Raw genomic sequence first — 12191 nt, 5'->3', positions numbered from 1 at the left:
AAAAGCTGGGAAATGTGAAGGCAGGGACACGAAACCGGCCAATCAGAGTCGCGCTTGACGCGTTCCGTGCGTTGCCCCACTCAGATGGCGTTACGTGATTCCACCCCAGACTGGTCACTGCTCAGCACCAAAGCTAGCTGGACAAGCTGGACTACGCTGCTTGAGTGCTACTCTGGGGTCTGGAATCTGCAGCCTTGCATGGTGGTGGGCTGATCGTCCAAAGTAATGCAGCGGCTAACTTTCATACGGTCATGGCGTCGACGTGGGTTATTCGGCTCATCCAAGACGACAAAAGCAGCAGTCCAATATTGATCAATGTGTCACAAAAGGAAGGCGGGCATGATCTGGATCTCGACCTCCTCGCAACCGACGGCGAAGCAGCCTACGCCGGTAAAGGTGAGGTAACAAGTTCCAGCGAAACTGCTCTTGTGCTGAAATTCATGCAGTCAGGCAGCGAAGCCTCAAGAAATTGCGCGCGAAGAATTATGACGGAAATGACGAGGACTGGGCAAACATCATCTCTTCCATTCTCGGCACAGACACCAAAACCTCAGCCAGCATACAGCGTAAGAGCAATCTCGAGGTGACGTGTTCAGTAGCGGGCAAGGATCCTAAAGCCGTCTTATCAATCACCATCAACAATAGAATCGAAGAGATCACACAGCGCCTTGGGGCTATTGAACTACCTCAAACGGAAGACACCGACGATGTGGACCTCTTTGGCTGGGCATCGCAGGCGGCTGAGAAGCGGGATGAGTTGCAAGAAGATGTCACAAGTCTGAGAGCGCAGGTCAAGACAAAAGATGAGGTGGTGGCAAGCCTCCAGAGACAAATTGACGAATTGGTCGAAGCCAAAGCTGAGCACGAACAGCAGATGCTGTCTAAATTTGCACTGCTCCTCAACGAAAAGAAGCTCAAAATCAGGAATATGCAACGGGTCCTGTCCACTGCAAAGACAGACAAGAAAAAGTTGAAGGAGCTGCAAGCTGTCATTGGGGATGAAGCAGTCGGTGCAACTCGACGTCGTAAGAGACCAGCTGAGGATGTCGTGGACGACGATGATGAGAGTGATGGCTTCGAGACCACTGGCGTGGAACCTGCCACTAATATCGGGAAAGAAGCCGGATCACCAACTTCTGGTGACTCGACCCCAACACCCTCGGAGCGTGACGAGGATACCGATGAGGACAACTTGGATGCCCCGGCAACATATTCGGATCAACCAAGAACTCGAGCAATAGATCCAGAACATGACCAAGGACAAAGCATGACGCAAGGTAACGGGCAGACTAAAGCTCAGGCGCAAGCTCAAACCACCCAGGCTGCAGAACAAAGCGACAGTGGTGACGGCAACGATGACAACGACGATGACGAGGAAACAGCGAGCGAGGATGACGAACTATGAGAACGCAAGGACCTAGAGTGGTCCTCTTCTTGATGATTTACGCAACAAAACCAAATTGGATACCCATTCTGCTCGGAACTAGACCAGTTCTTAATATGTGATCATTTTATTCTCTTTCATTCAATGGTCAACCATTTCAATCATCTGTCACTATATTCGGAGAGCTTGGCCTAATTCTCGCGTGTCCCCGTGACAGGATCTCGTCATATGTCTTGACAGCTTCAGTAGTTAAAGTTTGGCTGGTCACGTTGATTGGGGTCATATTGATCCATGTCCCCATAGTGCTTGTCATACATGTGCTCGGCACTCTTCTTAGCATGTTCTCTTGCTCTGATCTTGTCATATTCGTCCAAGCCCTTTGTCTCAGCGAGTTTGTCGACTTCGGCTCCAACGAAGCCGGCAAGGAGTTCTTTGGCAAAGCCGTGGTTGACCGTCTTGCCTAAAAGGTGTCAGCGATGCACATATGTTGCGAGTTTTGAAAGACTCCCATACCTTCTCTGCGTTGGCGGTCCTCGTAGAGCTTCATGCCCTCAAAGGCGGCTGCGCCACCAATGAGTTCATGAGAGAATTTGGCCTCATGTCTTTCGTCCCCGTTGTCTGACTTCTTGTTAGACCCATGTAGGTAACACTGACCCATCGCTACTGGTGCAAGCGTTCGAGGTTACTTACAGACTTGCTGATGAGCGTCACGGCTTTCGTCTAGGATAGGTCCAGTCAGCATGGGATGGAGGGGCATTGAAGAGACGGTCAGGTGTACTCACCCCAACCAAACATCTTGATTCGAAGTGCTGATTCTGATAAAGTTGCTTGTGGTTTAACAGTCAAATGAAAAAGGTCAGATGAGTTTGGGAGTCTTGAGTATGTCAACGATCAAAGAAGATGCAGAAGACAGGAGGGGAGATATATAGGTTTTCAGAAGCGGTTGTCTTGTCACCGCCCCAGGGGCTTGAGTGAAATCAGAACACGCACTTGCCCCTCGATGCATCCCTCTCGCTGGTAGTTCGCCATTGGGATTGCGTAGATATGACCCCACCTCGGTCACAGCAGCGGCCAGCCATTTAGCTTGATGTTTCTTCTGTTTCACCTTCTACGAGCATTGCGTCAACATGTGAGCTTTGCTCAGCAGCTCAAAGCCCCTCCTAATGTCCCCTGCAAACACTGCTCGAGCCGGTGCTGGGTTCCCGAAACAAGATTTCAGCTGGCCAACAGTGGCTGTGCTTTACAGTGTCTCTCTTCACCGTCCCATCACTGATCCGAGCTATGCATCAGTGATGCTGGAGCCAATGCAGGTCCGCCACCCCACATCTGTTCAGCTCGCTTGTTCCCGCCATTTTCAGGGCCTTGTTTGCTTCACCGGGCAATTCTTTCACCAATGTTCTCGGGTCAAATATGGTACTATTAGGCACGCTCTGTGCAGTGACGGGTTTCGCATGTCAGCCACCTCAGCTCCCTTGGAATGCGGAAGGATGCGGGCTGCTTCAAGTTTTCACTGAGGGGTGTAAACCCGATGCAGGGCCCAGGGAAACCTGGGAGCCGAGCGCCAAGCACAAAAAAGAGCTCGCGAGCATTGCTTGACTGCTGGAGCCAAGTCTAACGCCAAAGCTTGTCTCGGACCCTGCTCGACGATTCCTGGCAAGCTGGACCTGCGACCGTAAAACGTCCCGGTCAATTTGTCCAGTACCAGATCTACCCCTATTCCAGCACAAATAGAAGGGTTGGAGGATCAGCAAAGACACGTGTATACATCGCAAGAAACCTTGTTTCTGTCCAAACCATCCCTCGATACCTGCGCCACAATGCCTCACCAGCATCTGGGGGCCGCTCCAACCGCCAGCGACTTGCCAAACGTTCTCAAACCGATCCTCCATCTTCCACCAGACAACAAGCCAACGAATGTGGTCATCTTCCTTCCAGGCTTAGGTGACACCTCAGCCAACTTCTCGTCCTTCTCTCGTGCGCTGCAACTCCCTGACGCTTTGGCCATCACGCTCAACCCACCTTTTCCATTACCATTCCCCCTGGGACCTGGGGATCAGTGGTCTGAGGACCTTCACATCGACACCGCCACGGGTGAACTTGATCCCGACTCACCTTTGACCAAGTCCGTGGATCTAGTTGCTGAGGAAGTGATTTCGAAAGTCCTGATCAACAAGTTCAAGTACCGACCGGACCACATCCATCTCTTTGGCTTTGGACAGGGAGGTTCAGTCGCTCTAACGGTCCCTCTACACCCATCACTATCTTCTCTACCCTCATTGGGAGGGGTTATATCAGTAGGGGGAGCTCTGCCGCTATCTACACCTCTCACAGGCAGCAAGTCTCAGAACAAAACACCGGTTTTGATCCTTTCAGGTTCTAAATCACCACTTGCATCGGTTAGCTCCAGCCCACTAAACCGCATCAAGTCCACCTATGAGTTTGTCACTTATAATCAGTGGAAGAAGGCAGACGATTCGCTGCCTAGAGATCGAGACGAGGCTCTACCAATGATGCAGTTCTGGGCACGACGGTTAAGAAGCCGACGAGGTGTCCCGGATGGTGCGATCGAGATAACCTAACTTGGTGGTACATGAGCTTTCGATTACTTATCAAACTTAGTACAACAGTATCGCCAGTTGCAACTTGACCGATCATTTTTCAAGTCGATCTAATTCTTCCTTGGCTCTCGTCACAGCATCTTCAACCTCTTTCCGACTCTGCAGTTCGACCTCATCCTCCACGACTCGACTGGCAGCATCAACCAGCTCCTCCATCCTGCCCACAGTCCTCTGAATAACAGTCCTGCCCTCGTCGTACAAGTTATGCTCCAGTGCCTTCGTAGCCTTGAACCAGTCTCCTTGCATACGCCACAACGCGTAAGCAGTACCTAGCGCTGCTATCGTACCAGCTTCGTACATGCTGCCAGGTGTGATGGAAAGGTAGGTCAGAACCGAGAGCCCGCCGGTCAGACCTGTGATTGAAAGGGTTTTGAGCACAATCTGTTGAGCGGTGCTGGTGAGATCCGCAATTGCCCGTTGCATTTGCTCAGAACGGGTACTGGAGATCGATGAAGACAAAGGTATAGGTTGGGGGACAGGGACCATCTCGACTTCAGCGGTTCCCCTGGGATTTGTCAGGACTGTCCGCAAGGGAGGGTCAGTCGCAATGCTAGCTTGCGCCTGCAGTACGGGGTTGGGCTCTGTCTGTTTATTTTGGTCCGCCTCCATTGTCGATTTTTCTTCCTGTGGCAGTGGAGGCAAGGCGTCTGTTGGCGAGATACCCGCCTGAGACAGCCTACCAGATAGTTCATAGACTGCGCGCTCAGTGCGAGGAAGCCAGGCATTTGAGACAAGGTCAGTGATGATCAGACCAACATCATCCACACGCCAGAACAGCTTGTACCAAGCCAACTTGCGCCAGTTGTGGGAACTCCAAGCTGATGCGAGCCCAGATTGGAGCTCCTGGTGGGCGTTACGAGAAAATCCCTCGATGGCTTCCTCGAGTTTAGCTTTTGTTGCTGGGCTCAATCGCCGAGCTGCGTTCGATTGAGCTTCTAATGAAGCTTGAACTTGCAAGTTGGTCATGGCAGTTGTCAGTAGAGAAGAAATCAAGGCCTTCACAGGTGCCGGAATGGGTCTTTCGGATCTTGCAGCTGAAGTCAGTGAAAGCCAGTTGGACAATGTGGGCATGCCTGAGTCGACCCATTTGTGTTCGTATTCTGTAGCTTCCCCTACAGATCTTCGGATTGCTGCCAGGCCATCCTCTGCTTTTGCTGCGTCCACGACCAAGACCTGGGATTGGCTTTTTGCTTGGAATCCTTTCAGGTCAACTACCAAACTCACAGATTCTCGGTCTTCCCGAGCTGTGAAATTGGTCGACGCCAATAACTCTGCCGCCAACATGAGCCCATCCAGGTCTTTCGTAACCAGCAGAGAGCTATGTACTGGTTGGCTGATAGTCGTCTGTCTTCCAGTCGCGGAGGTGGGAGTTCCAATTGAAGGTGACAGGAATGCATCTGAGGTGACTGTTTGCGCTCCTTGCAACAGCTCACCATTGCGGGGTCCACTGATGCTTGACAACAGTATCTCCATATTGTTTCTCTCGAGTACGTTCGATGGGACGTGCAGTACTGGAATGCTCATCTTCGGCCGAGGAAGACTTGGATTCGGTGCTCGTCCATAACGTATCAACACGCCTCGACTGAAGTCTGTGTTATTGGTACTTTTGATCAACTCCCTCTCCCAGCTCGCTTCGTCTTCCAATGCGTCCGCAAGCAGTAATCTGACCACCTTGCTTGCGGAATCTTGTACGTTCAGTCCAAAAATAGCCACCCTGGTCACTGGAGTTTCGGACTCGAGTCCTTGAAGGGCAAGCTGTAGTCGACTGAGGTTGATGTGGGCGGATGCTTTTTTTCGTACATTGAGGAGGGACTCGTAGAGAGGTTTATACCGCGCGGGGACGGGCTTTGTCGCGTTCACAGCAGTAGTAGAGACCATGGTAGTGGTGGTGGACGTTGAAGCATGCCGACGCCTGCTGTTTCTGCTTCCGGTACCAGCTGAGGGAGTTGTCCATCGTGAAGGCCTGGTTGTCCGCCAGGTTGTACAAGACGGGCAGAAGAAAAAGTTGTCCAGGAAGGCCTCAATCTGCTGACCAGCATAGACCCCACGGGGTCCTTTCATGGTGTGCTCAGTTATTTGAGCAATCTTTGTCTCTGAGCATGGAATGATGTAAGTTCAATTGAAATCGCAAACATATTAGCAGCTGCGTCTCCAAACTGCGACGTGCGGCCCGAAGTTTTGCCGTATATACAATCCACGAAACGACCGCCCAAGACGCGCTTCGTTGATTTCTTACCGTGTCACTCTTTAAACACTCTCGATCCTCGCTACCAGCCCGCAATCCTGTCTTGTTGATGTCAAGCATATGATGCTAACCCATCTGCATACACCAAGGGAGCTAACATGGCTTCTACGACCACCATAAACACCTGGATGGAAGAGCTTTTGTTCTCCTTCCCGCTACCATCCGCAACAAATGATGTACAGAGATACAAAGACGATTTCATCCGCACCATCAAGCACCACAACTATGGCCGGACGAATCAATTTGCAGTCGATGAGAAGCTTACCGGATTAGAAGAAAAGCTCCAAGTCTACAACCTCGATGATGTGGCTGCAGAGCTTTTCGCACGACGTGAGGAGCTGAAGAAAGATCACAATGACAAAAAGTGGTTGCCCGATGTTCTAGATTTTCTGCTCCATCTTTCTCACGACCCTGTCCACCATAGTCGGGTCGAGAACCTTGAGAAGTTGAGGCCTCGTTCAGAGATCCCTCTCCCATTGACGTGGGAGGAGATTGACGCGGAAGATCCGATCGATCGCCGGGATGAGATATGGAGGGTCCCGAAGTATTCTGATTCCAGCTCTGATGAGGATGATGCTCCCCTTCCGAGCTCACCAGCTTCGTCAGTCAAGTCCAAGCACGAGGCCACGGACTACACGATTGGAGAGAGAGTGTTGGAAACGTCTGTGGCCCAAGAGCCAGCGAAATTCGAAGCTGCACAATTTTGGCGCAGATCTGGACCTGTTGTGACAGTGACAGAGACCCAAGCTGTGCGGGAAGTTCTTTTTATGCTCACAGGAATCCCGACCTCCCTTTTCACTATTACCGATCACGGTGTTCGGCCCAATGCACGATACTGTTTGGCTCATCTGGGAAGGACAACTTCGAGGTCCTTGCTGGAGGAGGCAGCTCGGCTCGGCTCCAACATTGATTTTGTTCGCCAATGGCTGCGCATACCGCAGGATTCTGTCGTCATGCAATTCATCCAGAGCGCAATCAGCAGGATCATGACCACTTTCGAATTTGCCATATCCAAGGAACAAGGTGCCATCCTACACCAATCTTCGCCAGCAGGTGTGATCACCCTGCTTCAGACCTTTCAGAAAGTCGAGGAGACAAGTCAATCGTTGAAGGCTGTGAGCACCATTGTGCCTTATTTCACTTCGAATGACCAGATAGCCGCACTCAACACCATCTATAGTCATTTGGACACAGCACACAGCTGCTCGAACGCTGTCGAAGTGGAGACTTACCTCCATCTTTTCCTGTCTTCCCTCACGCTCTACTCGAAACCTATCGATTTATGGCTGCTCACCGGCGAGATCGAGCCCACAAACCCATTCTTTGTCTCCGAGAACAACAGGAAACCGCGAATGCCGAGCACCTTGTGGCACGATTGGTTCACCCTGGCTGTCACGGAAGACCAGTTGATCCCAATATTCCTGCAGAAGTTTGCTGAAAAGATCTTCACAATCGGCAAAACTGCTGCCTTCCTAGATCATCTTGGACGAACCGCCCCAAACAACGGCAACGGTCCATTCGGAATCGCGGCTGCGGCAATGGAGACAGCACATCTGGTAACAAGATCACCATTGCCCTTTTCGGCAACGTTCGAAATGATCCTCAGGCGTCATCTCAGTGCCCTACTCGACACTTTCACCACCGCTCTCAGGAACAGCCTAGAGACCAGCTGTGGCCTAACCAGATTTCTCGACGCACTTGACTATCTCTATCTTGCGAAAGACGGTGTGCTCCTTGATGGCATTGAAAGCAAGATGTTCGACCAGATAGATCGTTGCTTAGAAATGTGGAACGACCGCTTTCTTCTCTCAGATCTCCTGGCGGAAGCATTTCAGTCCTCTGAATGTGTCGACGTCGATGCAATCACAGTCCAGGCGGAATACACCTCTTCTCGAAGCATGGAAAATCGACGCCGCTCTGTCAAGATCCTAGCTGCTGTGTCCGTTTCATATCACGTCAGCTGGCCAATTGCTAATATCATCCCCCAGACTTCCACAGTCTCCTATCAACGTGTGGCTCTGATGTTAAATCAAGTCCGACGCGCCAAATCCTTGCTTGAGAGTCGAGCGTACTTTCACGTTCAACACATGCCTTTGCCCTTTGAGGACCTCAGCGAACACAGGCTTGCGCGACTGGTGTGCTGGCAACTGTCTCATTTTACTACTACCCTCTATAGCCATCTTACAAGCTGCACAGTCCTGCCTTTTACCATGATCATGCGCGAACGCCTGTATTGCTCCTCGACCAGGAGTCTTGACGATATGATAGCGATACACACCCACTATATTACCGCTTTGGAACATGCATGCCTGAGCAGCAAACGAATCAAACCTCTACGTGATGCGCTTGTTATAATCCTCGACCTATGCATACGATTCACGGATCTTGTGACCACACCGTCAACCAATACTGAGGTGCGACCGGCTTCCGGAGACGTGCATGGGGATTTCGAGGCGAGCAGCTTTATCTCTGCGCGCAGTCAGAGAAGACGTCGAGCAAAGAGACATGACGAGGAGTATTCCTCTTCGGACGACGACGATGCTAGCATGGGAGAGGGCTACTCGACGTTCGTCCTTGAACAAGACACTTCTCTCATCCAAGAGATCATCAAGGTGAGGGAAGCGTTCAAGAAACAGGTCAAATTCTTGATCGCGGGCTTGAGAGCTGTGGCTAGGAGTTCGACGTCGACTTCAACACAGGCACACAGATACGAACACGTCCAGCAGGGATGGGAAGTGGGCGAGAACTTGGAATTGTTAGCCGACTCGTTGGAAGGGGTCTTTCCTGTTAGCAGAAGGTTCGGTTTTTGAACGGGCTTCATTTTCGAAATTGGTCGAATTTGAACCGTCGAGCAACTACAGAAGCCCTAGGGGTATTTCATCGGCTCTGCTATCCAGGACTGCTCTTCATATTACTTTTTCCCCTTTTCTTGCCCTTATTCTTACAACCGCTTCGTATCCATACGAATTCTTGCTCATTGTCCATCCCTCATTCCCCTTAGCGGCCACAGCCGGAAATGGGTTTCATGATGTTCTCCGCCACTTCGTTTCTTCTGCATCTTTTGCGCCGGATGCATCACCATTGCCTTGCTCGGTGTCTTGCCTCGGCCGAACAGTACCAGCTCCAGGGCCCAAAGGTTCGTCGGCCCCTGGTCCGTCTTGGTCACCGCGTTCCTCGTCTGCCTCCTCTTGATCGTCACCGCCAATCCAGTTGCCCTCTTCGTCGAAGTATTCGTGCATGTTCTCTGCCGTGATCCACCCCCCGCTTCCCGGCATCGCTGGTGGCAATCCGCCGTCTGTACTGCCTGGGAAAGCCAGCCCCGCGCGAAACAAACGGCTTCCACCTTCATCACCCTCTTCCTCGTCTTCCACAGGGTCGGGATGCAGATTAGAGCAAGTGGAGAGGGCGTTGAACATGGCCACAACAGGCGTCTGTTCAGGCTTGTCTTCTCCCTCAAGACCATCCTCGGCCGTCCCTGAGCCTGTTGAGGCGACTTGTGGTGGAGCAGAGGCGGTCGGGATCACCGTGACAGATATAGAGTCGGGCTCTGCGTCTTCGTCTTGCGCAGCCATCTCTGACGAGGGGAACGAAACTACCTGCATGTAGAGACCTTGCTGTTCGCTGGGCGAGGGTTGCGGCAGAGATTGGATTGCGTGGAGGGAAATGGAGGGATATGGGATGGAGAGGCCTGCATTTGCATCGTTGGAGTAGAGGAAAAGTTTACTGTCAACGTCAGTTTGATGTTGTACAAGTATCTCAATTGTCCAACTCACTCTGAAGTCACCCAAACATCCACATTCTCGACGACTTTTTGCTTTCCCCTCGCTTCAGAATCCCCATTTGACTCGGCGCCATTGGCTCCTGTTTGCTGAGGTTGCTCTTGGGAGCCTAAGTGTTGCAGCAGAGGCGCGAATGCTGGGACGGAGCGGGCTTCATGTTCTAGGACGATAAGTTTGCTGCGGTCGCTGTAGTAGTGTAGGACGGGCGGCCCATTGTAGAAAGAAGCGGGCGTCGCAGACTGGTGCTCTATGAGAGGCACGAATGATGAGGCCTTGGGTGGCTCACGAAGGATCTCCATGGTGCGCCGTTGTGCAAAGGGAAAGCTATGCTGGTGTTCTGTCTTGACTGTAGCGCTTTGGAAATGGGAAATTTTCTGGCCGTTGGCGGGGATCTTTTTTCCCTGCCGTCTCGCCGTGCCTGAATTCAGTGGTGACATTGTGCCTGCGGCAAGGCCGGGGTAAAAGCCTCGCGTAGATGTGGATCCACCTGGCCGCGCAAACAGGCCAACTCAAAGATTCGATTCGATCCATCCCATCCATCACATTTGTTTCTTTTTCTCCCCTTAGGATTGTTATCTGCCATTCTCCAGCTTGTCCGGTACATAGACAAGTTCTGTATCATGGCTGATGGCTAACAGCCTTTGTTCAACATGGCCGTCGCAAAGCCCGTGCGGTTCCTAGGGGCGCTGTCCGTGGTTCTGGTCTTCTTCGTCATTTATCAGTACCTGCGCCCGGTCCAAACTATTCAACCACCCGGTACCGTGGTTGGCAATGGCGAAAAGATCGAGAACTGGGAGCAGGATCCTCTGCTAGAGCGTGTGTATTCTCTCTCGGAATCAATGCGACGACGCTAACATCCATCTCAGCAATCGGCGAGCCTCCCGAACCACTATGGCGACACACCGAACACGACTATACCCCCGACAGCCTCAACTCAGCGCGCATCAATGCCACACTCCTATCTCTCGTCCGCAATGAAGAACTCAATGAACTTCTCCCGACCATGAGGCAGCTCGAAGAGACATGGAACTCCAAGTTCAACTATCCGTGGACATTCTTCAACGATGTCCCTTTTACCGAAGAATTCAAAGAAGCCACACAGGCTGTCACAAAGGCCAAGTGTGCCTACCATGTCATTCCGAAAGAGCACTGGGAAATGCCTTCCTGGGTCAGCCAGGAACTTTATGAAGAATCGGCCGAGATTCTGAAAGAGAACGACGTCCAGTATGCCGGAATGATCTCATATCACAAGATGTGTCGATGGAACAGCGGCATGTTCTACCGCCATCCAGCCCTCGAACATACCCAATACTATTGGCGCGTGGAGCCAAAAGTCAAGTTCTTCTGCCAGGTCGACTACGATGTCTTCCGCTATATGCAGGACCATAATAAGACCTATGGGTTTAATATCAATCTGTTCGACTCGCCGGAATCTATCCCATCCTTATGGCCAGAGACCATCAAGTTCCTGGCTGCCCACCCAGAGTATCTCCACAAGAACAACGCCATGGCGTGGCTGGTGGACAACACTCGCAGACCAGAAAATAACATCAAGGCACATGGGTACAGTACCTGCCACTTCTGGTCCAATTTCGAAATCGCCGACCTGTCGTTCTGGAGGAGTCAAATCTACGAAGACTATTTCACTCACCTGGACCGGACGGGTGGGTTCTTTTATGAAAGATGGGGCGATGCACCTGTCCACAGCATTGCGCTGGGCCTTTTCGAGGACGCCAGCAAGATCCACTGGTAAGGCAGATCCAACTTTCACGAGACGGGACCTGAAATGGAGACTGACAGACAACAGGTTCAAGGATATCGGATACAACCATGTCCCATTCTACAATTGCCCCAACTCACCTAAGTGCAGTGGGTGCACACCCGGCCAGTTTTACGGCGGGGAACCTTGGCTGCAACGAGAAGACTGTCGGCCGCTATGGTTCAAATATGTTGGTATGGGGTGAACAAGAGGTCGGGTCATCTTGGATCACGCAACCAGATAACTGGGGCATTCCACACCTATTTGTATATGGGACACCATTGCTGTAGACGTGCCGAGGCCTGGGTTTCACTTTTTGTACTAGGCATATTAGGTCTGGTGATCTGCAACATGTACTGTACCCTGGAAGAACGTATTAGCTGGTCTAGATTCCCCAACCATTTTT

General features: G+C 51.7%; 7 protein-coding genes across 7 annotated transcripts; 4 read left to right on the top strand and 3 right to left on the bottom strand.

The window, feature by feature from the left end:
- Nucleotides 1-251: 251 nt before the first annotated feature.
- Z517_06355 (uncharacterized protein) lies at nt 252-1405 on the top strand (the record flags this gene model as incomplete). The annotated part of the gene is made up of 2 exons (XM_013428095.1): nt 252-396; nt 447-1405. 2 exons carry the CDS (start codon nt 252-254, stop codon nt 1403-1405), a joined length of 1104 nt encoding a protein of 367 aa, XP_013283549.1.
- A 221-nt stretch (nt 1406-1626) lies between these two features.
- Nucleotides 1627-2126, bottom strand: Z517_06354 (uncharacterized protein; the record flags this gene model as incomplete). The annotated part of the gene is made up of 3 exons (XM_013428094.1): nt 1627-1844; nt 1898-2002; nt 2075-2126. 3 exons carry the CDS (start codon nt 2124-2126, stop codon nt 1627-1629), a joined length of 375 nt encoding a protein of 124 aa, XP_013283548.1.
- A 1075-nt stretch (nt 2127-3201) lies between these two features.
- On the top strand, nt 3202-3963 carry Z517_06353 (uncharacterized protein; the record flags this gene model as incomplete). The annotated part of the gene is made up of 1 exon (XM_013428093.1): nt 3202-3963. The coding sequence occupies one exon, from the start codon at nt 3202-3204 to the stop codon at nt 3961-3963; it is 762 nt and encodes a 253-aa protein (XP_013283547.1).
- A 72-nt stretch (nt 3964-4035) lies between these two features.
- Z517_06352 (uncharacterized protein) lies at nt 4036-6063 on the bottom strand (the record flags this gene model as incomplete). Its single annotated transcript, XM_013428092.1, has 1 exon — nt 4036-6063. One exon carries the CDS (start codon nt 6061-6063, stop codon nt 4036-4038), a length of 2028 nt encoding a protein of 675 aa, XP_013283546.1.
- A 282-nt stretch (nt 6064-6345) lies between these two features.
- Z517_06351 (uncharacterized protein) lies at nt 6346-9057 on the top strand (the record flags this gene model as incomplete). Its single annotated transcript, XM_013428091.1, has 1 exon — nt 6346-9057. The coding sequence occupies one exon, from the start codon at nt 6346-6348 to the stop codon at nt 9055-9057; it is 2712 nt and encodes a 903-aa protein (XP_013283545.1).
- A 213-nt stretch (nt 9058-9270) lies between these two features.
- On the bottom strand, nt 9271-10325 carry Z517_06350 (uncharacterized protein; the record flags this gene model as incomplete). The annotated part of the gene is made up of 2 exons (XM_013428090.1): nt 9271-9970; nt 10021-10325. The coding sequence occupies 2 exons, from the start codon at nt 10323-10325 to the stop codon at nt 9271-9273; spliced, it is 1005 nt and encodes a 334-aa protein (XP_013283544.1).
- Nucleotides 10326-10676: 351 nt separating this feature from the next.
- On the top strand, nt 10677-11990 carry Z517_06349 (uncharacterized protein; the record flags this gene model as incomplete). The annotated part of the gene is made up of 3 exons (XM_013428089.1): nt 10677-10842; nt 10893-11775; nt 11834-11990. The coding sequence occupies 3 exons, from the start codon at nt 10677-10679 to the stop codon at nt 11988-11990; spliced, it is 1206 nt and encodes a 401-aa protein (XP_013283543.1).
- Nucleotides 11991-12191: the final 201 nt, after the last annotated feature.

The sequence above is a fragment of the Fonsecaea pedrosoi genome (assembly GCF_000835455.1).
Source record: "Fonsecaea pedrosoi CBS 271.37 unplaced genomic scaffold supercont1.4, whole genome shotgun sequence".
NCBI lineage: Eukaryota > Fungi > Ascomycota > Eurotiomycetes > Chaetothyriales > Herpotrichiellaceae > Fonsecaea > Fonsecaea pedrosoi.
This window is presented reverse-complemented; position numbering and strand designations above follow the sequence as displayed.